General features: G+C 43.0%; 1 protein-coding gene across 4 annotated transcripts in view; it reads right to left on the bottom strand.

Annotated features, from left to right (window-relative positions):
* The window catches only part of BICD2 (BICD cargo adaptor 2), a 142529-nt gene that overhangs the window by 47383 nt on the left and 68309 nt on the right, over positions 1 to 26837 (bottom strand). For all 4 annotated transcript variants that reach the window (XM_040359279.1, XM_040359282.1, XM_040359281.1 and 1 more), the window contains exon 2: positions 12389 to 12601. In XM_040359279.1, the coding sequence (XP_040215213.1) occupies positions 12389 to 12601 (213 nt within the window). The remainder of the gene's footprint in view (positions 1 to 12388; positions 12602 to 26837) is intronic.

Here is a 26837-nt window from a genome sequence, read left to right as displayed (position 1 = left end):
AGGGTTCAGAGAAGGGCAAATAAAATGAGGACTGGAGGACCTCAATTATGAGGAACGACTACAAGCACTAACAAAATTCTCCTTGGAGAAGAAATGACAGAGGAGATATGATAGCATTATACAAATATCTCAATGGTGATTCCAGCATAAGTATGACACTTTTCAGTCCCAGGGAGTGAAAGACACGGGGGCACACGATGAGACTAGAAAATAAGTGGTTTAACCTTAAGCTGCGTAGGGTGTTTTTTCACTGTAAAGGATGTGGAACTCTCTTCCACAATTGGTGGTGTCGGCAGACAGTGTGGATAGTTTTAAAATACTCTTGGACGTGCATCTTAGTGAAAAACAAAAAACATATTGGAAAACAATATACAGGTATACGGGAATTATTTTTACACACACACACACACTGAACTGGATGGACTGTTGTCTTTATTCAACCTTACCAACTATGTAACTATTACCTTTACTAATTGCTGCAGTCTCTGTCAGCATTGTAGAAGGGCCTACCTACGTGCACACTCATGTAAGGGCAGTTTTGCCTGCATAGGATTTACAGATATTTTGTGCATCCCCATACAGGCGGTCACATTAATATGAATAGGGACACAGCCACTGCTGACAATTTGACATCAATATGGGTGAAGATGGGTGTCTCAACTCCCGCGGTTTGCATTCAGAGACACACACGCGACCCACTTGCCTCTCCACCTCAGCCAGAGGAAGCCTTATATTTATTGATCAAAATGCAAGGCTTCCTGCAAATTGCTGACAGCGATGATAGGTCTCATACCACTACCGGAACACAGCGCAACATACTGTGTGTAGCTGATACTATACACAGTTTAGGCTTTGTTCACACAGGCGTACGTAAAGGGGTTGTAAAGGTACATCTAAAAGAAAAATGGAAGGATGAGGTAAGTGAAGGAGGACTGCACTAGGGTAAAGGAAGCTATTTAGGCATTTTTTTTTTTTACCTTTACAACCCCTTTAAGTGTACACCTATGTGAGGGCCGTGTTTGCCCGACTCGGTTTTGTTCCGACAGCTAAGTCCCATGCTGGGATCTGAAGAATTCTGACCGCTTTTACATTCTACTTTTAGCTCATTGACTCAGGTAGTATCAAAAAGGATAAATAACATTGCAGCCCAGCCCAAGAGTGATTTCCTAAAAGTGGTTCTAAAGACTCAAGGTTTTTATTACCTTTAATGTAATCTTTTCTTCGTGTCCAGGATCCCCCCTTCTACTTACCCGAGCACGATTTCGATCCAGAGCTGTGCACGAGTGGAGCAGCTCTCTTCTTCCTGGGCAGACAGAGCAGTGGGAGCCATTGGCTCCTGCTGCTGTCAATCAAATCCTAGGATGAGGGAGTGGAGCAAAGCCCTGCTGTCTGCTACAAGGGCTCAGGAGCGAGCCCGCATGAGTACCCCCCTAGAAAGCCACTTGCTGGAGAAAGAGGGGGGGGGTGTCTTCGGAAGGCAGGAGCGTGAGCAGGGGACCCCAGAAGAGGAGGATTAGGGCTGCTCTGTGTAAAACAATTACACAGAGCAGGTAACTAACATCTTTGTTATTTAAAAAAATATATAGAGAGGATGTAAAATCACTTTAAATATGAACAATAGTAAACTGCCTGCAACAGAAATGCAGTGAAGACTAGATATAGGCGAGAGCTGAAGCAAAGCCATCTTGGTTGTATACAAATGTTTTACTTTTAAACTGATAAGAGGCATGGAGGAGCTCAGCTATGAGGAAAGATTAGAGGAACTGAATGTATTCACTCTTGAGAAGAGGAGAATAAGGGGGGATATGATCAACATGTACAAATATATAAGAGGTCCATACAGTGAACTTGGTGTTGAGTTATTCACTTTACGGTCATCACTGAGGACAAGGGGGCACTCTTTACGTCTAGAGGAAAAGAGATTTCACCTCCAAATACGGAAAGGTTTTTTCACAGTAAGAGCTGTGAAAATGTGGAACAGACTCCCTCCAGAGGTGGTTCTGGCCAGCTCAGTAGATTGCTTTAAGAAAGGTCTGGATTCTTTCCTAAATGTACAGAATATAACTGAGTACTAAGATTTGTAGGTATAGTTGATCCAGGGTAAATCCGATTGCCTCTCGGGGGATCAGGAAGGAATTTTTTCCCCTGCTGTAGCAAATTCGATCATGCTCCGCTGGGGTTTTTTGCCTTCCTCTGGATCAACTGTGGGTATGGAGTTGGGTGTATAGGATTTTACTGTGTTTTTTTATTTTGTTTTTTGTGGTTGAACTGGATGGACTTGTGTCTTTTTTCAACCTGACTAACTATGTAACTATGTAACTTCACTACAGTCTGTGTGACATTTTCATAAATACCCCTCCGTGTTTACAGGACTATGCAGCTGCATGGCTCAGATGACTCACTCCCTGAAACGATTGCAGATGAGCGCTCAACTTTAGGCTATATGACATCATTCCCCAGCAATGGCCAGCCAAATTCCCGCGCTCTCTTGTCAGAGGAATAAAGAAGAGAAAAAAAAGAAATCAGCTTTTCTGCCTCATGTGAAGAAATCTATGAGAAGCCCAGCAGATCTTCATTACTGCAGTCTAACGAGAAGCAAACACTTTACAATGCCAGGACTTTCCAGACTGCAGTCTCTGGGGTGGCGACGCCAACAAGTACAGCTAAGATCATCAGTAAACAGATTCGATAAAACTGGCTTAAAGCGACCCCGTCACCAAATTGTAAAAGAAATACAGGTAATGGCACAGAAAATAAAACTATATTAAATGCTTACTTGCACCATATCTCTTCAATAAATGTGTTTTTCAACCAATTCACTTTCAATAAGCCTTTGAATCTGCTAAGAAACTGGACAACTCCAGAGGAAGTCAATTCTCCAACATAGTGCCCTCCCTGCTGCCATATCATAGTCCTTTCTGTGCTGGTCAAGCTCCTCTGTCCCACTCTCCCTACATAACCTGTCTTAAAGAGGGGGTTCTCCCATAAATGTTTTTTTACCCTTAGATATCCTTAGATGGAGGCTCATTTAGTCTAGGGGAATGGGCCATTTGTTTTAAAATCCGAGCAGTACTTACCGTTGTAGAGGGCGATCTTCTCCGCCACTTCCGGGTATGGGTCTTTGGGACTGGGCGTTCCTTCTTGATTGACAGGCTTCCGAAAGGCTTCCGACGGTCGCATCCATCGCGTCACGAGTAGCCGAAAGAAGCCGAACGTCGGTGCGGCTCTATACTGCGCACTGACGTTCGGCTACTTTCGGAAAATCGCGATGGATGCGACCGTCGGTAGCCTGTCGGAAGACTGTCAATCAAGAAGGAACGCCCAGTCCCGCAGCCCATACCCGGAAGTGCCGGAGAAGATCGCTCTCTAAAAAGGCAAGTACAGCTTCGATTTCAAAACAACTAGCCGATTCCCCTAGACTAAATGAGCATCCATCTAAGGGTAAAAATAGCAATTTAGCGGTGAACCTCTGCTTTAAAGTTCAATCCCAGGAAACTAAAAGAATCCCCTCTTGCAATGGGGCTATGGCCACACTGCAAGGATTAACCACTCGTTTTGTCTAGGGGAGAGGAGACGCCATTCCTCCACTTTCCCAGCAGACGGTGATCCACAACACGCCGATGGTGGACTGTTTCTCTGCATCGTCACGTCCAGTGCAGAGACATCGACCCTGAATTAGTCTTGATGACATTATGACCTTAGACCTTCGGAGCAAGGGGAAGAAGAACCTGCAAGGACCGGTCTAGGAGCGTGGAGGAGTGGGTAAGTAAATCTACTTTTCTATGTTCCCAAAGCTTAAACAAGCAATTAACCCTTGCAGTGCAGATGCAGCCCCACTGCAAGGGATCATTTTAAAGTTTCCTGGAATTAAACATCAACCTAAAAACAATTTTCAGGTTTTGGGGAAATCCCTGCTGAAACCAAAGATGGCCATTGATGGATCAAATCTCAGCTGGTTCAGCAGGTCGAGACTCGATCCCTCTATAGGCAGGCTGATAGTACCAAAGTTAATCCACTTGGGTACAACCAGCCTGTCTGATTTTCAGCTTAGTGATTACTACCAGCAGTTATAGCCGCCAGCAGTAATCCTTGTATTCTGCCAGCTGGGAAGGCATAATACAATAGTGCTGCGGAAAGGATTTATCCATCAACACCAAATATGCTGATTGGGAAATCAAGCCATTTTATTTCCTTCCACCAGAGTTGGAAGGAAAGAAAATTATCGATTAATCTGTGGCTTGCCTTATTCATTTGGTTAAATGGGAAAAATGCCCCCTTACAGACAGCTAAAACATCATTAGGGTCATCATGCAGCAAGTTGGCTGCAGAACTATGCAGGTACCATAAAATGGAAGGTCAACCAGCGTCAGCTCGGAGAACCCTTAGCAACCTCTGGAGGAAAGCATAGAAGAGCTGCATAAAAAACTGAAAAAAAAAAAAAAAAAAAAAGTGTCAGGGATGATAAATTCAAAGGAGATTTGGGCCAAGGACTTTAGTGATCCATGTATCACTACTCGAGAGATTGCTTTAATCTTATATTTGGTCCAGGCCCCCAGGTCAGGTATGTAAAAATGTTACAAGGAGGAGTTACCCCATAAGGGAGCATTCAGCAACAACGCAAGTTTGGGGAATGCAGGGGGTTAAAGAGTAAGGCATTTGAGGACACCAAAACAAAAGAGATTGGAGGGCTCCAATTGCAGCTTCCAACATGGTGGTGGGGTTAGTCCTATCTGGGCATAACCACCAGGCAGCAGTAACTAATGGGGTGGCCAAAAAGTATTTGTAACAGTCTGGCAAAGCTAGGCCAGAAAAAAGCGGATTCAAAATGTCCAAAAAAAAAAAAAAAAAAAAAGGACTTCGGTATCCACTGTGGGGAGTTGCAAAATAATTACATGAACTTATTGAAATTGAAAATTCTCCCTAGGTTTATCCACCCTAGCAGAGATGATGGCATTCTCCCATGGATTCAACTTGACAGCCCTGTAAAACTGGAGTTAGATTGAGGGGGAGAAAGTTAGATACCTTGCGAAAAATAAGTACGCTCAAATCCTCAACCCATGGTAATGGTATGTCCGGGAAAGCTGTAAGGTCAATTGGAAACAGCAAGGATTTCGTTCAGTACACCCTAAGCCCTGTGACCATTGACCAATGAATTTAACACCTGGAGTGCCCTCTGCAAAGAATGACCAACATCATTAAGGCACAACAAGAGATCGTCCACGTATAGGGCCCACCCTATCTGCCAGCCAGCCAATGCAAAGCCCATTGTATTGTATTCTTTTCGTTTTCAAGCATGGTCTTGGTCACACAATTTTTTTCGTAAAAATACTATACCAATTACATAAAAAATAATTTGTTCCGTTATCGAAAAAAATTGGCTCTTGAAAGTCGTGTACAATCTAATAGATTATCGCTCTAAATGCAGTTTTTTCATCTTATATTCTCATCGTGTGTACGGGCCTTTAAGATGATCTGTTTGTTCCATAACCCGTTTGTGTATATATTCCGATGATGGAATAGAATGTGGTAGATTCAAGAACACTGGAGAAAAGAAAAAGGTGCACAAAATTGGGGATTTTTGTGAATGGCAACCAATCAAATTTGATTTTGTGGATTTTCTTTAAAATAATAATTGTTCAAAATTGGCAATGGCTCTAGTTTTTATGAATTTAAACACAAAAACATTTCTAAAGCCGATGTGGCTTTCTACTCTATTTACAAATGAAGTCTTTGGATTTCTTTATGCATAAAAGACGGTGCAGGGTTATGTGACTGAGTGCCAGTGAATGTAGACCAAATTACCATGACAATCAGCCTCCCAGATAATTAGGGCAATTATTACAAAAACTGCATAACAAGCGTTAAATGAAAATGCAGGCGTACGAGAGAAAAATCGCACAAAAACACTCTTCAATTATCCACAATAATAAAAAAAGTTAAAATGTGAATAGAGATTTATTTATAAAAGGGGCAATGAATTGGGAATAAAGATGGTAAAAACATCTGTGGGTCTTTTTTTAGTTTTTTTAGAGGGAGCGGATCAAGCTGTGAACCATTGTTGCACTGAATGGAATTGTATACGCTATAATGACTGGTAAGAACTGTCTGTATGTAGCCAAACATCCTTACTTCAGTTTAGGAAAAATAAAATCAATCTGAAGAGACTCTAAAAAGGGTTATGTCCCGGAATTACCCAAATGTGACTACAAAACTCTCCCTTTCTCTCTACAGCAGCCTCTCTCAACCAGGAATCTGTGGAATCCTAGGGTTCCTCCAGATGTTACTAAGGGTTCCTTGAGAAATTAGAAATTTCTTCCTTAAAATCAGTAACCACTGACACTGGTTACCTTTTTAGCCCTTTGACCACCAAGTAACATTCTTTCCACTGCACACCAGTGGGATGGGGTCCTACCAACTACAAGTGTAAGGGGCCCCCTCTCCCAACCATCACCACTGTAAGATGGTCTATTTTCCATTTACCACCAATCCAAAAAGGGACCCTTCTCCCCGGATTACCAATCCAAAGGGAACACTACAATTTTTACTATCTGCATTTCTTTGCTGCCCATTATTACTATTTGTTTTGTTTAATTATCACTAAAAATAAATGTATTAATGTATTTTATGCCCAGGGCTGCTCCTTTTTTTTTTTTAGTATGAATCATTCCTTATTCTTTTTTATTCCCAAATCCATGGGACTCAAAATGTTACTTCAAGGGTTCCTTCATGTTAAAAAAAGTTGAGCATGTCTTTTTTTTTTTTACACCTTATTCCTATAGCGATAGAAAAGTCCCTTTTGACATTACCAGGCTTGTTAAATTTTTTGAGTGGTATCTGCTGGAAGGTCAGTTCCTATTGACATAAGCATGCTCCTTAAGTTATGTCTTCCGAGAGACCTTTTCTTACACACACTGGAGTGGATTTACTAAAAATGAAGAGCACAAAATCTGGTGTAGCTGTGCAGGGTAGCCAATCAGCTTATAACTTCAGCTTGTTCAATTAAGCTTTGACAATAAAACCTGCAAGCTGATTGGTTTCTACACAGAGCTGCACCAGATTGCGTACTTTCCAGTTTTAGTACATAAATAGCGGCAGCATGGTTTTATAAAGAAAGAAATTAATATACATGTGGAGTGCGACAGGGGAGGGGGGGGGGAATATATCCAGCAGGCAGGGCTGACAATGCTGGTGCAAATTCAGTACAGAAAAGGCAATGTGCCCTCAGACCAAAACAGGAACATAGGACCCCATTGGATTTTTTTTTTTTTTTTTTTAAAAAGGTATTTAAATTTGTATTTTATTTTTAATAAAAGTCAGTTCTTGGTCCTAGCAATTTAGTTTTTTGTTTGTACCCTGCATGGAGCATAGTGAGGTTTACGGCCTTAGATTTTTCCCAGCATTTGACAAAAGGAACCAGGTGCCAGGGACAATGCAACTGTGCACATGCACAAAGTTACTATTTCCCCCAGGGGCAAAGATGGCAGCTTGGAGATGGAGAAGTATAGCTAAATAAGCGCTGGTCATATTTTGCCGTTAAAACACCTGACAGTTTATGTCTCTCAGGGAATGTTTTGGAGACTGCTTGCCTCAATTTCTGGGTAGCAACCCTGCTGTGTCCATTATAAAAGGGTTATCACCCATCTATTATGAAGAATGGAAGAGGCACTGCAACATACAAAAAGGTGGGTGGGAACACCCTGAATTCCCAGGTGTACAGGAGGAGAGAAGGGAGAGAGCAGAGCGAAGGAAAGGAGAGGAGAGAAGGGAGAGAGCAGAGCGAAGGAAAGGAGAGAGCAGAGCGAAGGAGAGGCGAGAAAGGAGAGGAGCAGAGCGAAAGAGGAGAGAAAGGAGAGGAGCAGAGCGAAAGAGAGGAGAGGAGCAGAGCGAAAGAGAGAAGAGGAGCGAAGCAGAGTGAAAGAGAGGAGAGAAGGGAGGGAGCAAAGTGAAGGGAGAGAGCAGAGCGGGAGGAGAGAAGGGAGGGAGCAGAGCAAAGGAAAGGAAAGGAGAGAGAGAAGAGAGAGAGAAGGGAGAGAGCAGAGCGAAGGAGAGAAGGGAGAGAGCAGAGCTAAGGAAAGGAAAGGAAAGGAAAGGAAAGGAAAGGAAAGGAAAGGAAAGGAAAGGAAAGGAAAGGAAAGGAAAGGAAAGGAAAGGAAAGGAAAGGAAAGGACAGAGCGAAGGAAAAGGAAAGGAAAGGAAAGGAAAGGAAAGGAAAGGAAAGGACAGAGCAGAGCGAAGGAAAAGGAAAGGAAAGGAAAGGAAAGGAAAGGAAAGGACAGAGCAGAGCGAAGGAAAAGGAAAGGAAAGGAAAGGACAGAGCAGAGCGAAGGAAAAGGAAAGGAAAGGAAAGGAAAGGAAAGGAAAGGAAAGGAAAGGAAGAGAGAAGGGAGAGAACAGAGCGGAGAGAAGGGAGAGAGCAAAGCGAAGGAGAGGAGGGGAGAGAAGGGAGAGAGTAGAGCGAAGGAGAGGAGAGAAGGGAGAGAGTAGACCGGAGGAGAGGAGAGATCTTGCTGTTGGTAGTATTGAAAACATATCATACAGCTTCACCCGTAAATAAAATATCCAATTTGGGAGGACTGCCTATAAAGAATACTTCCTAGTTGTGTAATGCATTTTCTTCATTTTGGTGCCGAGACCACCCAGACGCTGAATGCAAGCTGCAACTTATAAGGGCGGATGTAAACATAGAAATATCAGGCAGCGTAAATAACTGTTGCTGCTATTAAGGAACACAGCTAAAATTGTATTTACTTTAGTCTCTACTCTGCCACCATTTACATGGTGAACATCCAGGATGTGTTCATCAGACAGGTATGGATACTGTACTTTTCACTTAGCTGGCAGCATCTAGAAAGCACAAGTGAAGATGTTTGCAGATGGGTCAGAGCAGCCAAGGATTTGGCCAATGTCTCCCTTCAGTAAACAATTTTAGCTTGCATTAAATTTTCGTGGCACAAGAATTCATGTCAAGCACTATTTGCATTTCCACTTCATTAAGTAATGTCACCTTCCTGCTGCCTTGAAGTGGCTCGTGTTTGCAGAGAATCATGTGGTCTGAGAAACCCAGACTGCTCCCGTTTAATAAGGGCATGAATAGCAATGACATAATCAGCCTGCCAGCAACTGCAAATATTGCCGTGTAATGTGGTGCGTGCTCTTGCCTTGCACGACATGAGTCCTGAATTATATTGCCAGCGGAGACACTACCTGCATGGCGTTTGTAAGTGTGGGCTTCACCAGACACCCAGCTTGCTTCCTATGATCCACTGCATGGTGCATAAATTGGTTTACGATCAACCTGCCTCTACAGCAAATAAGTATGACTGTGGTAAGGTCATTAGACAGATGTTCTGACCATATGGGGCTGGGAGATGTAATTGGTTCCATGTACCCTGCAAGGAATTGCATAATACGATGGCAGTGTGAATATTTTGTTTGCTTGAACGGTTTGTTAGCAGTAGTACTGGAGCAATTTAATAAAATGCAATTCTGTTATTCAGATTGCACAACTCCTGTGCGAAGCCCCATTGTCCCCATCCCAAGTGCACTTTCCTATCCACGAAGGGCCAGTGGCTGGGCAGGTTAGGCCCCCTTAGCAAATTGAAAGCAAGGAAGGCAACAGCAGACATCTTGGGGAGCTGCTCTTGGGCATTACTTTTAGGTTCCAATATAAAAAACAAAAAAGGACAGATTTACGTAAAATGTTACCCACAATTTAAATTTGCACTAATGAATTTGGTTTCACTATAGCAGCCATTTTTAGCTGTAGTAAAAAGAATGCTAGGCTGCTGCGGATATTTCTACCTCAAAGTGCCAACACTTTATACTGGTTAGCAGCTGATTTTTCTCTTTTAGTTAAAGCTGTATTAATCCCAAAAGCAAACATTATATTGCAGCTTACCAAGTCTTTAAAGTGGACAAAAAAGGGCAGATAGGGACAAAGGGATAGTGGGACGTTAATTGTGGAAGCTGCATTAATTTTATTTTATTTTCCTTTATTCTCACCTGGCCAATGAGCCAGTTTTTCAAAAGAACAAGCTCTCCTGCAAAAAATTTAGCAGTTAGGGCCCTTTCACATGGAGCGGATCAGTAATGATCCGCTCCGTGTGTCCGCTTTGCGCAGCGGGGATCCTCCGTCAAATCCCCGCTGAGCTGGCAGCTGACAGGGCGGTCCCTGCACACTGTGCAGGGACCGCCCTGTGTTTCCTCCGCTCTCCCCTAGGGGGGATCGGACGAACACGGACCGTATGTCCGTGTTCATCCGATCTTGCAGACGGAAGAAAAATAGGATTTCTTCCGTCTGCAAATGCGGATCTTTGCGGAGTTGGACAAATTACGGGTGTCAGCGGATGTTCATCCGCTGACACCCGTAATCACATAGGGACCCATGTATGTCCCGTTTTCATCCGCAAACAGACGGATGAAAATGCAGACATACGGTTCGCTAGTGTGAAAGGGTCCTTAGAGTGTTGAGACAAACCAATTACCACTGACAGGGGTGCTTACACAATGGTCAGCTTTTATATATTTATGTATGCAAAACCTTTATCCCAAAAGAAAAAGAAAACAAAAAAATCTGCTGCTGTAACTGCTTGTGTAACTACAGTGGGAGCTGGGATTTGGCTTCAATTAGTTTAGTGCATCTAAATCTGCTAGGCCAGATCACCAGGTAAAAACAGAATATCTGAGGATTGGTAAGCTGCAATAAAAATGTTTGGTTTTGAGTTTAATACCAATTTAGGCCCCTTTCACACAAGGTGGATCCGCTCAGTGGACTCTGCTAGCTCAGCGGGAGATCGCTCAGTTGATCTCCGCTGAGCCAGCGGATGACAGATCTGTCTCTGCTCACTGAGCAGGGAGGGACCTGCCAGACCCCCGCTGATTCCTATGGGAGATCGGACGAAAATGGACAGCATGTCCGTTTTCATCAGATCAGCCGGATGTGGCTAGATGTATCGCCATACGTCTGATTTTAGCGGATCAGGTGGCAGGCAGGCGTCAGCGAACACATCTCTGCTGACATCCACCTTCCCATAGGAGTCAATGGATGGCCCGCTTGGACCTGCCTGAAAAAACGGACAGGCGGATCAGAGCAGGCTTATCGTGTGAAAGGGGCTTTAAAGTGGTTCTAAAAAGTTTAATTTTGTTTTCTTTAAAATTATAAACACATCATATGGTATTGGTTTTGCACAGAGCAGCCTGATCTTCCTGTTCTCAGGTCCTCCACCGGCACTCCCTGTTGGATGCTCTGGGGGCACTCATGCATGCTTGCTCCCAAGTCGCCTGTGTGTCTATGGGAGACAGACTCATTCCCACACCCTCCTGACTGGCTGTGATTGACATCTGGCTTTTGTGCACATCGCTGGATCGGGCTCAGGTAAGTATTGGGGGGGGGGGGGGGGTTGAGCGGGAAGCTGCACACTAAAAAACCTTCACCCTTTAAAGCGGATGTGCCACGGGAACATAATATTAAAAGCCAGCAGCTACAACTACTGCAGCTGCTGACTTTTAATATTAGGACACTTACCTGTCCTGGAGTCCAGCGCCGATCGCAGCAGAGCACGAGCGATCGCTCGTCTCTCTGCTGCTCCCCCCGCCATCCACGCTCAGGGAACCAGGAAGTGAAGCAATGCGGCTTCACTGCCCGGTTCCCTACGGCGCATGCGCGAGTCGCGCCGCGCCAGCCGATTGGCTCCCGCTGTGTGCTGGGAGCCGAGTGTTCCCAGCACACAGCGGGCGACAGACGGGATGTGACGGAATGCCCGTCTTTTGCCCGTAGCGTGTGGCCGGAAGTGGGTGCAAATACCTGTCTTTAGACAGGTATCTGCACCCCCCTCCCCCCTGAAAGGTGTCAAATGTGACACCGGAGGGGGGGAGGGTTCCGATCAGCGGGACTCCACTTTAGGGTGGAGAACCGCTTTAAGTAAAACTTACAGAACTTCTTGTTCTCCCTGCCTGTGAATGGACAAAGAAAGAACAATCAGCAGACCTATACTTCATCTCTGATGAAGTATAGGTCTGCTATAAGGAATAAGTTAACTATTATGTCTCTATACCCTGTAAACAGTCATTTCAGAAAAAAAAAAAAGATTTTCCTTTAGTGACCCTTTAAGAGTCAAAAAGGCCATTTATAGAAGGAACGTCTATGCCAGAAATAGAGAAATCCTGTTCAGAGAAAGCAGTGACAACACAGGGATGCTGTGTGGACAAAGAACAAGACCCACTCTTCTTTCCAGCTTGGCTAGCTATTTTTTTGTAGGCATTGTTCCATCTGCGATTGGCTTTTATTTGCCCTAAAACAAGCATTAAAAATAGCAAACAAGTAACATTTTTAGAATCTTAGTCCTTCTATCCCTGCTTGCTTTCATTCCGAATAATTCTGTGCTCCTACCTCCTTCAGCTCTTGAGCCAGTGAATTGAGGCGCTCGTTTTCAGACAGCGTATTGGCAACAACATTTCGGGATTGTTTCAGCTCCGTCTGCAGTTCCAGGACCTTCTTCATGTAATATTCTTCCTTGGTTGCAGATTCCTGTATCAGCGTTTCCTCTCGACTCTCCCCATCCGCTGCCACCTTCTTATGGTTACTATGGACTTGCCCAAATGCCTGCGGGAAAGAGATAACTCCATTTACACAGCAGTCACTAAAATCTATAATACCTGCTTGTAAAAGGTGAATGACACGAGAACCGCACATTTCTGCTTCATCAACGTTCTAGATTGGGGCCAACTTACTGGCCGAACTTCCCTTTTTCTACAGAAATCTCACAGGTCAATATCTATACAAGCAAATAATCTCGAAAAATGGAGATTAGAAATCTGTTCTTTCCATAAATCCTGTGATAGGCTGCCGGTGTAAAATATTTACACTTCTTAGGGAGGCTACATGAAGATCAGTGACAGCAACCCATCAATGAACTGCTTACATCCCAACAGTACGTGCAATCATACGTTTCTTCCCAATTATTTACAGAGATTGATGCAGTATACAGGCAGAAAAGCAAATAGACCATTTTACAACATATTAGACTCCAATCCGATAATATCATGAAGTAGAAACCCAATAGGTAGTCATAAAAAAAAAAAAAAAATACTAAAATAGAAGAATGAGGGGGGAAGTTTGAAAAAACGCTCCTTCCACTTGCTTTAATTGGTCCTCATTGGGTGAGTCGTGCGACATGACAAATTACATGGAAGTGAATGAGAGCCATCTTAATGCACACTACTGAAGTCGCTCCGACTTCAGAAAAAGGTTCTTGTACTACTTCAAGGCGACTTCTAGGCAACTTGATCCCCTTGTTTTAACTGAAGCAACTTTACAGGAAGAGAAACTAGTTTTCTCAGGCAAACCCCTCCCTCCCACAGAGCTGCTCGTTTATTTGGCCACTGGCAAAGTCGCCTGTCGCGTTGTAAGTCGCCCCAAGTCGCGCTGAAGTCACCTCGCAAAGTCGCGCCCAGAGTCGTATTCCCCCAGTGTGAACCAGCACTAAATAACCCTCCAAAGAATAAATATACACTTGAAAACGCTTTAAAAATGTAAACATATCTATTATATACATTTTCAAAACATATCCTTATACAAAAAGGCATCAAGGCTACCACTTGGAAAAACAGATTTGTAGCTCCTCCCAGATTAAACAATGTGGATCAACGCATTTCACTCAAAAATCCGATCAGGACCTTGAATCTCGCATGCAAATATAACCGAACACTCAGAATCAGCAAGTGTCACCTCTGTTAAATATGCATTGGGGTAATAAAACATTGACAGAACAGCGTGCGGAGACAGTCCCACCAGCCTGTAGGAAGACCATCACAAAAGGGGAAGTCAGACATTCAAAAGGGAGGGGGAGAAAAGTGAACTCTTATTATTCATTTCGCATTTAGGATGTCCAACCATTGGGGGGGAGGGGGCGGCGACAAGATGAGACACGGCTCAGTCACTGAGACCAGGGCCAAAAATATTTGGATCTGTATAGCAAACCATCGAGTTCTCACAAACACCTTATGGCCTATTGCCAACACACGTCTCCAAGTCCAGGTCTAGTATGACATGTGCTCCCCACGTAATAGCGGAAGTGCCCAATCACTCTTACCAAGGGACGTTGACATATTACATCCCCACGTAGGGTTTGTGGTACTGTGCCTAAAAGAACCCACCAAACATCATGCAATGTTCACAAGTATAATGTGTGGTCAGAAAAATGAAACAGTCACTAAACCCACAACACAAAAAAATAGCAATAAATGCTGTATTACATGCTGTTCATACTCATCTCGGTCACCATGAGATTCATTTTCTGTATACTGCAAAAAACCTGGTTGAGCCTGCTGCTCTCTATTCTCCACATTCTGTTTGTCCCCAATGCAGCTAGGGATTTTGCAGCTGTAGTGGCAACTCTGCACATGCTCAGTTTTTAACGAGTTTCTATGCTGAGCATTTCCTCTCTATCACATTTTAGCCGCCCATGTGACTGTAGAGTCATACATGTGGGCTGGAGGAGCGCAAAAAAATTTCAGCACATTTTTTTTGTGTTGAAAATGCCCCCCTCAGGTTATACTCGAGTCACCTTTTTGCACCACCCGGCTGTAGGTCCCCTGGACCCCAAACTTGGCACACATGTAGCCCCACTCATCCTCTACACGTGTGCAAAGTTTTTTGTCTGGGGGACTTACGGCCGGGAAACACAGATTTTCAAAGCCGGGGACCCCTTCCATAGACTCCAATGTAAACGGTAATTTCTCTGGTGACTTTGGGGACCCGGTACCGGCCAGTCGTAGGCCCACTGGATCCGGAACTTGGCACACATATACCCCTAATTCTCTTCTACAGGTGTGAAAAGTTTATGGTCTTTGTTGTCTGGGGGATCTTCGGCTGGGGTACACCGATTTTTCAAACCAGGCACCCCATCCATAGACTCCCATGTTAAACGCCAGTCTAGTCATGGGCACAGTGAGGCACAGGGGGTATGCAGATGGACACCCTAGGCTTATACTCGCGTCAATACGTTTTCCCAGTTTGTTGTGGTAAAATTAGGTGCCTCGGCTTATATTCGGGCCGGCTTATACTCGAGTATATATATAGAAAATAATTACATTGGCATCATCCATATACAGAAATAGAAGGGACAGTGTAAATATTTAGCTGAAGAGATGTGGACACAGAATGGTTCAGTGTGTCAGGTTGTGAATTGCATACTGGCTGTCCTTACAATGCAAGGGAATGAGGTCAAAAAGTTTTAATTGGTAGTACTTTTTTATTTCAACAGTTCATTGTCATGAAACATTGTTCTGCTTTTATATCTTATACCAAAAACCTAAAAGAAGAAAGAACTTTAAGATCCTTTGTATTCTAAATTCAGCTTCTACAGAAAGAGAAAAAAAAACGACAAATCTCTAGATGGGAAGGTCAAAGTGAAGGACACGGTGTCTGGAATCACAAAGTCTTGTGTTGAATGTGTCCTATGGACTTTATCAGCAGTGTGACTTATCTTGTAGGTTGTAATAACAGCGACGTTACGGCACGTATTGAGAGACAGGGGAATATCTGTCCTCCTCTGACATCGAATGGCTGCCACTTAGCTTTCTAATCAGATTTCATTTGATTTCAGATAAGAAAATCAGTGAAAATGAGATCGGAAAGACCCAAAGATCCTACCGAGACGTATTTCACAGGGAGAGCCCTGGGGAAATTAAAAAAGAATCACATTTCAGACGGGGAGTAAACTGCCATCTGTGCAGGGTCCCTACCAATCAGTTTTCTTCAGTACAAAGCAGCTTAAATGTCTCCTAATACAGCAGGTCTGCCTGTATGTAAAGACATTTCAAAGTCTCCCTCGTCTTCTGACATGATCACAGCTGTAGGACTTCACATAATCCGTTATGGGCTAAACATACATTCATTAACAGCAAAAACGTCTTGCAGCAAAAAGGTTAAAGTGACCCAGAGGACATTTATATAGTTGTCCTTTTTATAAAAATGCTACGCGTCAGGTACTTGCTACTTGAGGCATCGGAACGCAGACAGGGGACGCAACATACTGCTCTCGGCTTATGTTCCCATCCAGGTGTAATCATGAACAAAAGTGAAGCACTTTATTTTGGTTCCAGACCGCAAAGAAGAAGTAGACCCAACATTTCATATTCCTGATATGTGCCTGCTGTACCATGTACTTGTATGAAAAAGTATCCTGTTCTCTTTGTTTTGCTTCCTTTGTGTGAAATCCCTGGTGCTCCTGCCAGTCCCCTTGCTTTCCTATTAAAAAAACTGACCACACAAAAGCAGAACACACTGTGGTCAGTTCTCTAGCTGTGCTGGGAACTTAGGCTCTCCTCCAATGATCAGACTTGTCCTCATAACCACTCCCCCAATGCACAGCCATTTACTGGGAAGACCAGTGTGATGCTACTTCTCCTCCCCCAGCTCTCCAAAATCCTTATGCGGTTGAGAATAGGGGGAATGTGATTACTTATAAAAAAAAAAAAAAAATGTGGGGTATTTAAGTTATTATTATATCTATAAACAAATGTTTAGCCATTTCTTTTTTTTCAACCGCTTGCCGCAAGCCGTCAAATAGCGGCTTGGCGGTGCAGCTATTGTTCTGGCCGGGGCATCATATGAGGTCCTCTGGGGGCACACGCGCGCACCCGCCGCGTCACTCGGGTACAGATGCGCGTGCCCAGGCACCCGCGATTGCCCGGTATCAGAGCAGGACCGTGGAACACACAGATCCACGTCCTGTCAGGTGAGAGACCGATGGAGTGTTCCCAGTACAGAGGCACACCGATTGGTCCCCTCCCCTCTGGGGTTAGAATCACTCCCTAGGACACACATTTAACCCCTTGATTGCCCCTAGCGTTAACCCCTTCCCTGCCAGTCACATTTATACAGTAATCAGTGCATTTTTATAGCACTGCTCGCTGTATAAAATGGTCCCAAAATAGTGTCAAAAGAGTCTGATATGTCCGTCGTAATATCTCAGTAAACATAAAAAAAAAAAAAAAAAAGCAGATTGCCGCCATTACTAGTAAAAAAGAATAAAAATAAAAATGCCATACTTTTATCCACTATTTTGTAGATGCTATAACTTCTGCGCAAACCAATCAATATATGCTTATTGCAATTTTTCTACCAAGACTATATAGAAGAATACATATCGGCCTAAACTGAGAATTTTTTATTTTTTTATGGATATTATAGCAAAAAGTAAAATATATTGTGCTTTTTTTGTCTCTTTTGTTTATAGCGGAAAAAAAACAAACTGCAGTGGTATTTGCGAACCCGCGCCGCTCTAGCCAATCAGCGGCCAGGCTGAGTGGCGAAGAGGATATCGGGACCGCACGGGACTTTTGAGGGGTCAGGTAAGTATGACAGCGGCACGGGGGGGGGGGGGGGGGGGGCGGCGTTATGCAATGTTTTTTCACCTTAATGCATAGATTGCATTAAGGTGAAAAAGTTTTCTCATTTACAACTCCTTTAATTGTGCTAAAATGTAGTCCGAATGGAACTGCAACACACATATATACAGTATAAGCAAATCACAAAGCTATGCATGTGAATGTACAATGTGGGTTGGAGATCGATGCTCAAAAAAGTACGATTTCATATATACCAGTTCTAGGGTGTGATGTTCATGTTCCCAGTCTGTCTATTTCCAGTGTGCAACCAAACCTGTAGAATGTTCGCAGTCTCTAAGCATCATTTCTTCTAGTATGTGAGCAGCGGGATCCTTTCTAGCATTGCATGTACTGAACATAATATGTGGCCCTTTGTTGATACCAACGGCTGCCGTTGAGGACTCCTATACCTCAGAGGCAGAAAACCTTTGCTCTAGTCTAGACTTACAGAAATACAAGCTGAGGTAACCATAAAGAAGGTTCATCACACGTAACCAATAAATACGCCTTGCGCCTTTGTAATCTAAAACCTATGGGGACATTTTACCCAAAGACGGGTAAGAAATTCTGAATTAATAAGGAGAAAGCTCAGATGGAGCTGTTGTGTTTGGCGCGTGGAGCTATCCATCAGTTATCTAATTACTGATGTACCGCCAGCTCTGTGAAATGAGGACTCTTGCCGCTGGCGAGAGTCACATTCATTTATATGCATAATAAATCAATTTTTTTCTCTTTTTCCCTTTAGACAAATGAGTGAAGGAGTAGACGGTATATCTGCAATGCACGCACAAGGAAAGTGTCCTGCAGCATTCTCCTCAATTTCCCCAAGAGCTAATGGGAGATTGGATTGCAGACTCGAGCACCATGTTTCATGCAGCCTAGAGCAAGAAAGTCAATTATTTTATTATGTTCCGAGTTCAGGTTGTTCGGGGAATTTCCTAGCCAGCATGCTCTCATGTGTGTGTCGGGGGAAAAAAAATCTATCAAGTTTTCATCTAAAAGTAGGTACGTTCACATTCCACATAAAATAAATCAGGGAAGGTCTACACTAGTTTCCTTCCATAGTTGGGGGCATTCTATAAAATTAGAGGAAAGGCTGGTTCTTGCCAACGTAAAAACCAGCTGCATTCTACGTTTCACCTTTCCAGAAAAATTAGGTGGTGAACTGACTACATACCCCGGCAACCCCACCTTCAGACAAAAACACAATACACAACCTAATGCAGCGTACACACGATCGGAAATTCCGACAACAAAACCATGGATTTTTTTTCGACGGATGTTGGCTTTAACCACTTAAGACCCGGACCAAAATGCAGCTAAAGGACCCGGCCAGGTTTTGCGATTCGGCACTGCGTCGCTTTAACAGACAATTGCGCGGTCGTGCGACGTGGCTCCCAAACAAAATTGGCGTCCTTTTTTTCCCACAAATAGAGCTTTCTTTTGGTGGTATTTGATCACCTCTGCGGTTTTAATTTTTTGCGCTGTTAAACAAAAATAGAGCGACAATTTTGAAAAAAATTCAATATTTTTTACTTCTTGCTATAATAAATATCCCACAAAAATATATAAAAAAATGTTTTTCCTCAGTTTAGGCCGATACGTATTCTTCTACATATTTTTGGTAAAAAAAAATTGCAATAAGCGTTTATCGGTTGGTTTGCACAAAATTTATAGCGTTTACAAAATAGGGGATAGTTTTATTGCATTTTTATAAAACATATTTTTTTTTTACTACTAATGGTGGCGATCAGCGTTTTTTTTTGTGACTGCGACATTATGGCGGACACTTCAGACAATTTTGACACATTTTTGGGACCATTGTCATTTTCACAGCAAAAAATGCATTTAAAATGCATGGTTTATTGTGAAAATGACAATTGCAGTTTGGGAGTTAATCACAGTGGGCACTGATTGGGTTTTGTGTGACCTGAAGTGTGTTTACAACTGTAGGGGGGTGTGGCTGTAGGTGTGACGTCATCGATTGTGTCCCCCTATAAAAAGGGATCACACGATTGATGACGCCGCCACAGTGAAGAACGGGGAAGCTGTGTTTACACACAGCTCTCCCCGTTCTTCAGCTCCGGGGACAAATCGCGGGGCTCCAGCGGCGATCGGGTCCCGGTCACGGGCGCGCGCCCACGACCCACGGCTGGGTACTAGCACAGGACGTACCTGTACGTGCATGTACCCAGCCGTGCCATTCTGCCGACGTATATGTGCAGGAGGCGGTCTTTAAGTGGTTAAACTTGTCTTGCATACACATGGTCGCATAAATGTTGTCCGAAATTCTCAATGTCAAGAACGGGGGTGACGTACAATGGCACTATTAAAAGGAAGTTCAATACCAGTCGTGTTAGTAGAAGTTTGGTGAGAGACGATTCGTGCTTTTCAGTCCGTTCAAGCGTGACGAATGTGCTATCCCAATTACAAACGCTAGTTTTACCAGACCGTGCGCTTCCGTCTCGTACTTGATTCAAAGCATGCGTGGAATTTTGTGCGTCGGAATTGTCCACACATGATCAGAATTTACAAGAACGGATTTTGTCGGAAAATTTGATAAGTAGCTCAAATTCCGACAGCAAATGTTCGATGGAGCCTACACACGGTCGGAATTTCCAACATCAAGCTCCCATCGAACGTTTGTTGTCGGAAATTCCGACCGTGTGTACACGGCATTAGAGTACCAAATAACGCGTGCAATTGCAAGTGCTCATTGGTTAGTGCAATCACATGACTGTGCCGACTAATAATAAGTCTGAGGATTCTTGGGTCCCAGAAAAAAAAAAAAAAAGAAACCAGCGCTTCTCATTGGACAGTATGGTTACACTGACCAATGAGTATTGCCATTGCAGGCAATAAAAGGATACTCACTCCAGGGCTGTGTATTGTGGTGTATTGGCAGCTACACTGGCAGCACAGGGCATTACAGCTGCTATGTGCAGTGGGGTCTGGAAGAGTGGCCAGGATATTTAGAGCTAGTTCACCTTCTAATTTTTCATTAAAAGGGTGACCTTTACAGGTTTCTAGAGCAAGATTGAGAAGTGGATAAGTTAGGCGCACGCAAGGATGATACATCCGGCTATATACATAACAGTATAGTAGAGAATGAATATGGCAAGATAAAAAATATGCAGGTATTCAGCAGCCACCGATATTTGTTTTTGTAGAGCCTAGACCACACTTAGTATTAGAACAGTGGTAAGCTATTATAGGCATAGTAAAATAATGGCCTCCATCGAGGCTGAATAGAAGAAGATGAGCAAAAAGGATAACAAGTGTTCATGAACAAAAGTAGAAAAATAAAATATCCACACAAGTATTCTGTCTACACTTTAGGGTCTTGTAAGTAGGCTTCAAGTCTATTAGTTTATGTTAACATCTTGGATTGTGAACTTTGGTTTGTTTGCTTTTAGATCTTTGATAATCAAGGCCCTCTCTCATTGTCCCCGAGGAAGCGTATGAACCTCGAAATGCGTTGTACAGGTGGCATTAGTATAAAATACACTGACATTGCATATAGCCCTCCTGTTTATTCGCAATAGGATTTATTAATTATGTGGATGTGCATAAAGATAATATGTGTGGCTTAATGTTTTACTCCCTAAGGCTGCTCTCACACTGGGGCGCGGGTGGCGTCAAAGCGCCGCTGTTTTTAGCAGCACTTTACCGTCGTTTTTGCGGAGGTAAAAAGGGTTAAAAAACCACCCGCAAAATTAATTTCAATGGGCAGGAGCGGTGTATACACCGCTGCTGGCAGGAGCTTTTTTTAAACGTCCTGCCAGCTTATCGCCTCAGTGTGAAAGCCCTCGGGCTTTCACATAGACTGCAGGGGAGTAGTTTTTCAGGCGCTTTACAGGTGCTATTTTTAGCCTAAAAGCGCCTAAAAAACATCCCAGTGTGAAAGGGGTCCAAGAAAAAAACCTGCGTGCAGCAGCAGCCCCCCTAATACTTACCTGTGGCCAATTTCAATCCATCAATGTTGTACGAGAGCCTCGTTTGTCCGGGGACTCGCTTTCTCATTGGCTGAGACAGCAGATAGCTCCCGCTGCTGTGAAAGTCAGTGAGACAATGAGGCGAGAGATGGGGTGGGGCCGAGCCATGGCTCCATGTCTGAGTGGAAACACAGGGCAGCGGCGCCCCTATAGCAAGCTGCTTGCTGTGGAAGCAATCAGCAGAAGGGTGAGCCCTACAGCTCCAGTGAGGGACCCGAGAAGAGGAGGATCTGGGCGGCTCTGTGCAACATCAACTGCACAGGGCAGGTACGTATAACATTTTTTTTATTATTTAAATAAAAAATAAAACAAGACTTTAGGATAACTTTAACTCATCACATACAGCATCAAATAATAATAATTTCCAAAGAAGCTCAATGGATGACCATATAGTTGGGCATGAAAAAAGGGCTCCAATTAAAGCAGATAGCGTGAAAACCCTGTTAGTGTAAGAGCTTATGAAGTAGTATTCTCTCAGCAGTCTACCCTCCCCCATCAGGATTCCCTAGAAAATCCTACTGTAGGTGTTAATACTATCACCATTCTGCAAGAAGCCTGACTCAAGTGTCATTATCATAATTCCAAACTCTGCAGCATGTGAAAAAAAATTCCCATGATCACACAGTTCACAAAGCAATCGTTGAGATGTTTTGCAGGGATTGCCTAAATGCCGCGTTAAACCACTTAAGGACCAAGCCTCTTTCTGACATTTGGTGATTACAAGTTAAAAAATAAATAATTATATATATTTATTTGTTTTTTTTGGTTTTGTTTTTTTTTACATAGGAAAAAAAAAATTATATACATACATACACATATATATATATATATATATATATATATATATATATATATATATATATATATATATATATATATATATATATATATATATATATATATATATATATATATATATATATATATATATATATATATATATATATATATATATATATATATATATATATATATATATATATATATATATATATATATAAAATGTTTGGGGGGTTTTAACACCTTGCAGAATAAAATGATGATCGTTGCATTACTTTGTCACACCGTATTTGCTCAGCGGTCTTACAAGCGCCATTTTTTGGAATAAATACACGTTTTTGAATAAAAAAAAATAAAAAACAGTAAAGTTAGCCCATTTTTTTTTAGATTGTGAAGGATAAATGTTACGCCAAGTAAATTGATACCCAACATGTCACACTTCAAAATTTTGTCCGCTCGTGGAATGGCGACAAACTTTTACCCTTAAAAACGTTTAACAAATTCTATAGGTTGCATGTTTTGAGTTGGAGGAGGTCTGGGGCTAGAATTATTGCTCTCGCTCCAAAGATCGCAGTGATGCCTCACTTGTGTGGCTTGAAGACCGGTTTCATATGCGGGCGCTACTCACGTATGCGTTCGCTTCTGCACGCGAGCTCGGGGGGATGGGGCACATTAAAAAAAAAGTTTTACACTGTCCTTGAGAAAAAATGGTGTCACTTTTATTCCCATTACAAGGAATGTAAACAACCCTTGTAATAGAGAAAAATGCATGACAGGACCTCTTAAATATGAGATCTGGGGTCAAAAAGACCTCAGATCTCATACTTATACTAAAATGCAATAATAAATAATAATAATAAAAATAAAAAAATAAAAATGGCATTTGGAAAAACAAATGTCCCTTTAAGAGCAATGGGTGGAAGTGACGTTTTGACGTCGCTTCCACCCTGCAATGGTATGGAGCTGGGTGGGGGCCATCTTCCCCTGACTCAGCTCCATACCACAGAGGGGATAGGATCTGATCGCCTCCGCCGCACCCGACAGCTCCAGTAAGCAGCGGAGGTCACCGGAGTGCGGCAGGAGGGGGGGGGTCCTCTCCCACCAACGATAAAAGTGATCTTGGAATGTATCCGCCGCAGATACCACTTTCATCTGAAACTGGACCGCTCACTGAAGAGGACACCAGGGTTATAGCAGCTAGCTGCTGCCATAACGGTATTCCTCTTCAAAGTGCTGACGTATATTGTCGTGAGCCGGTCCAGAAGTGGTTAAAAACAGCCTGCACACATTGAAGCCCGGAGTTCCAGATCCATCGATAAAATACCCTTATGACAATACAAACATCAAAGCAGGTAATATAAAAAAAAAAAAAAAAAAAAAACACACACAATAAAGCAGACCGAATTCTGATCCATGTATGGGCAAGGAAGTTGTGAATCGATTTCTGTACAACCAGCCTGTTGGGTTTTTCCTGCCGATCAGTGTATTCTGATGGCAGGGAAGTCAACCTGCTGTCAGAATACAATAGCTCAGCGGGAGGATTACCCCATTCACATCAAGGATGAGGGACTGGAGTCCGTTTTTTATGCTCAACCAATGTATAGGCTGCCTAAAAACTCAAGATACAGTGCCTTAAAAAAGTATCCATACCCCTTGAAATTTTCCACATTTTGCCATATTACTAAAAACGTTGAATTTTATGCGATAGACCAGGGGTCTCCAAACTTTTCAAACAAAGGGCCAGTTTATTGTCCTTCAGACTGAAGGAGGGCCAGTTTGTGGTCAGCAGAGGCAGAAAAAGTCAGGGGCCTGGCATGAGTGAGAATAAAAACGGCCTTAGGGTTGGTGGTCAAAAGGAGATGGAGTATTGTCCCTATTAGTAAGAGGAATAGTATCCCATCACTGGTATTGGTGGAAGAAATAGTGCCCCATTGTTGATGGTTTTAAACAAGTGCATTTCTACCAACATGTTATATTGTAACATCCACAAGTCGCATTCAAAACTGGCAAAGTAACCTAAACAGGGACAATTATAGATATCAGTGGAGAGAACTATAGAAGCTTACATAGAACGTCACCCATCCTAGCCACATCCAATCAGATTAAGGAACAGCAAAACATTTGTGGTTGCTCCTCTTGAAACCCCCGTTCAGAGTCGGTATGAGGAAAAGATGATTAGATAATATACATTCCCACCGCCGATTGCTACTGCCTCCCCTCCATTGGACAAACTTTTTGTAAAGTGGTTGTAAGACATGAAATATGAACAAAACATATCACTCTACAGCGTAGACTTGTCAAAATCCAGAGCACCAAGCGTCATTTCTGTCTGCTGCTTCATGTATCCACAATCTGCAACAGCCCATTCTCACGCTTTCCTGACACCAAGAGGTAAAAAGGTGACATGGGATAAGGCACCAGCACACAGCCTGTGATTAACATCCTCAGCTCTATTCCTGTGTGGAAGGCTGGAACTCTGCAGTGTGTAACTTCTATTTTCCCACCCCCTGCCTTCTGAAAGCTTAGACAAGCTGTATAGATTCTCCAATTTGAGCGGATGTAGTTAAACAGGTACAACTTGTAGGAGGATTTGTTTCATCTGTGCATCACCTGAGGTCAGTCACTTCATGGGTATATGTAAGGGTTTACAAACACTTTAAAACTTTCAAGCTGGCCAAAGATGGATCAAAATTTGCCCAATCCCTGCTGAATTTCATGTCACATAGGGCCTTCCCCATTTGAAGTCATTCGTTCGATTAACATTTGTCAAAACAACACCCTGGAAAAAATCCATCGGGACATTCCCACTATCAGAATACAATGTCCCAGGAGGAGATTTCGCCTTCCATCTTGTTTGTGTGAATGGAAAAAATCATAAATGGCCAGTTTAAATCCCTTTTCTCGAGGACAGCTCAATGGGGGGGGGTCATGAGGGCAGTAAAAGCAGGTGGTGGAGTTGCAGTTTTACCACAATCAAACTCCCAGCTACAACATAGCCAAAGAGGGGCTCTGTTCACATGCCACGGCCAAAATGCTTTATGTTGCTGCCAGTTTAATGCAACATGTTAAAGTTGACAGGCCATTCAAATCAATGGGAAAATGCTACAACTGCAAGCCAAGCATTTAGCTCATGGTTGCAGAACATTAGGGATCACCTCCTGAATGCCTGACAGCACTCTGAAAAGGGATCCACTGTGGAATGGGCTAGCTAAAGCATCAGATTGGAGGTTATGAGCAACCACGTTACTTTGCTCCTCTTTCAGCTCGTATGAATGGGCTCCATGGTACACACTGCTATGGTTCTTACTACACGGTCTTGAACGGAAATCAGCATGAATAATTTCAATAGTCTTTACAAGAAATTCTATTGATTAATAATCCCATGTAGACGCCAGGCAATTGGAGCTGTCCATTACTTTACAGACAAGGCGGACTAGAGGAGGTTATTATTCAATACCCATTACTGAATGCTCTAGGTATAATCATGGGTTTGGAGTGACTGCAGGAAATAGATGAACAATCCTCTCTATGGAGGAACTGAAAGTCTACACGCCGACAGAGGACCTAGCATCAGATACACTGCCAATGTTTATACAAAAACATCACATGGAAATTCTCATCAGTACATTCGATGACAGGATATCATCAAATGTTAAAGCAAAAAACGGTTTTGGAGTGAATGGACTTTCCCTAAAAACAAAAATCACACACACTGTCAGAGATGGGTTCTTTCGAGAAAAAAACTTCCATCCCGTTCCTTCAAATCTTCTCATCACTGCAGTCAAAGAGGACCATTGATTTGATCGCACTTAACCATTAGAAGTTTGAACGTTCTTAAAATGAAAACAATTCTAAAAGAAATTCTCCTAGTGTACGGCCAGCTTAAAAAGGGGAAGTAAACACATACATTCTCCTCTCAATGCTGTAGCTGTGCCCTGCCGGCTGCTAAGCCCCTGAATGGAGCGATTGTCTAACCATTGATTGCTCAGGTCTCAGTCTGCTCTGAGCAGAGAGTAGTGACTGTCCGTCACCGCTCTTTGCTCTGTCCCGCCAATGCTCACTAGAGCACCGGGCTGGAGAGGGGACAGGAGAGGCTGGCTTGGGATCTCAGCTGTCTGCTGAGAGGCTGAGCTACCTGCCAATCAAGCTTCCGGGTGGATCCCAACAATATGGTTAGGATCCTTCTGGAGCCTGGCGTGCCTCTGCAGGACGCCGGAGTGCGTCCCCACGTTCGTCTATAAGTGGCCATTGGTTTTGCAGTACATCATATTCAGCTTAGATTTGCCAGCTTTGATCACCTCATGTTGAAGGATGCTGCACATCTTCGGCTTCAGTATTACTAGGCGACAATTGTCCCAGGCCGTTTAGGCCACCATTAGTGATCAGTTGTAGACTATCGTAGACCAGGACACAACTCTGTTCGTTTTTCTTGTTTTTAATTTTCTACAGAATTTTATGTATAGGAGCTTTATTAAATATACACATATACCGATTTTGCCACATATCCATGAAGGAGATTTGTCTCTCCGAAACATTGGGTGGTTTACCAAGCAATTGTGTCAATCATTGAGGTTATTGTTTGACTTAAACTCATATGCAGTATTGTGACCATTCCATCAATGTGCTACTTTTCTCACTATGTATGCACTTTAATAATACTTTTCTACAAAT

The sequence above is a fragment of the Rana temporaria genome, chromosome 7, assembly GCF_905171775.1.
Source record: "Rana temporaria chromosome 7, aRanTem1.1, whole genome shotgun sequence".
NCBI classification, from domain to species: domain Eukaryota; kingdom Metazoa; phylum Chordata; class Amphibia; order Anura; family Ranidae; genus Rana; species Rana temporaria.
Note: the sequence above shows the minus strand (reverse complement) of the source record. Positions and strands in the feature narration are given on the sequence as shown.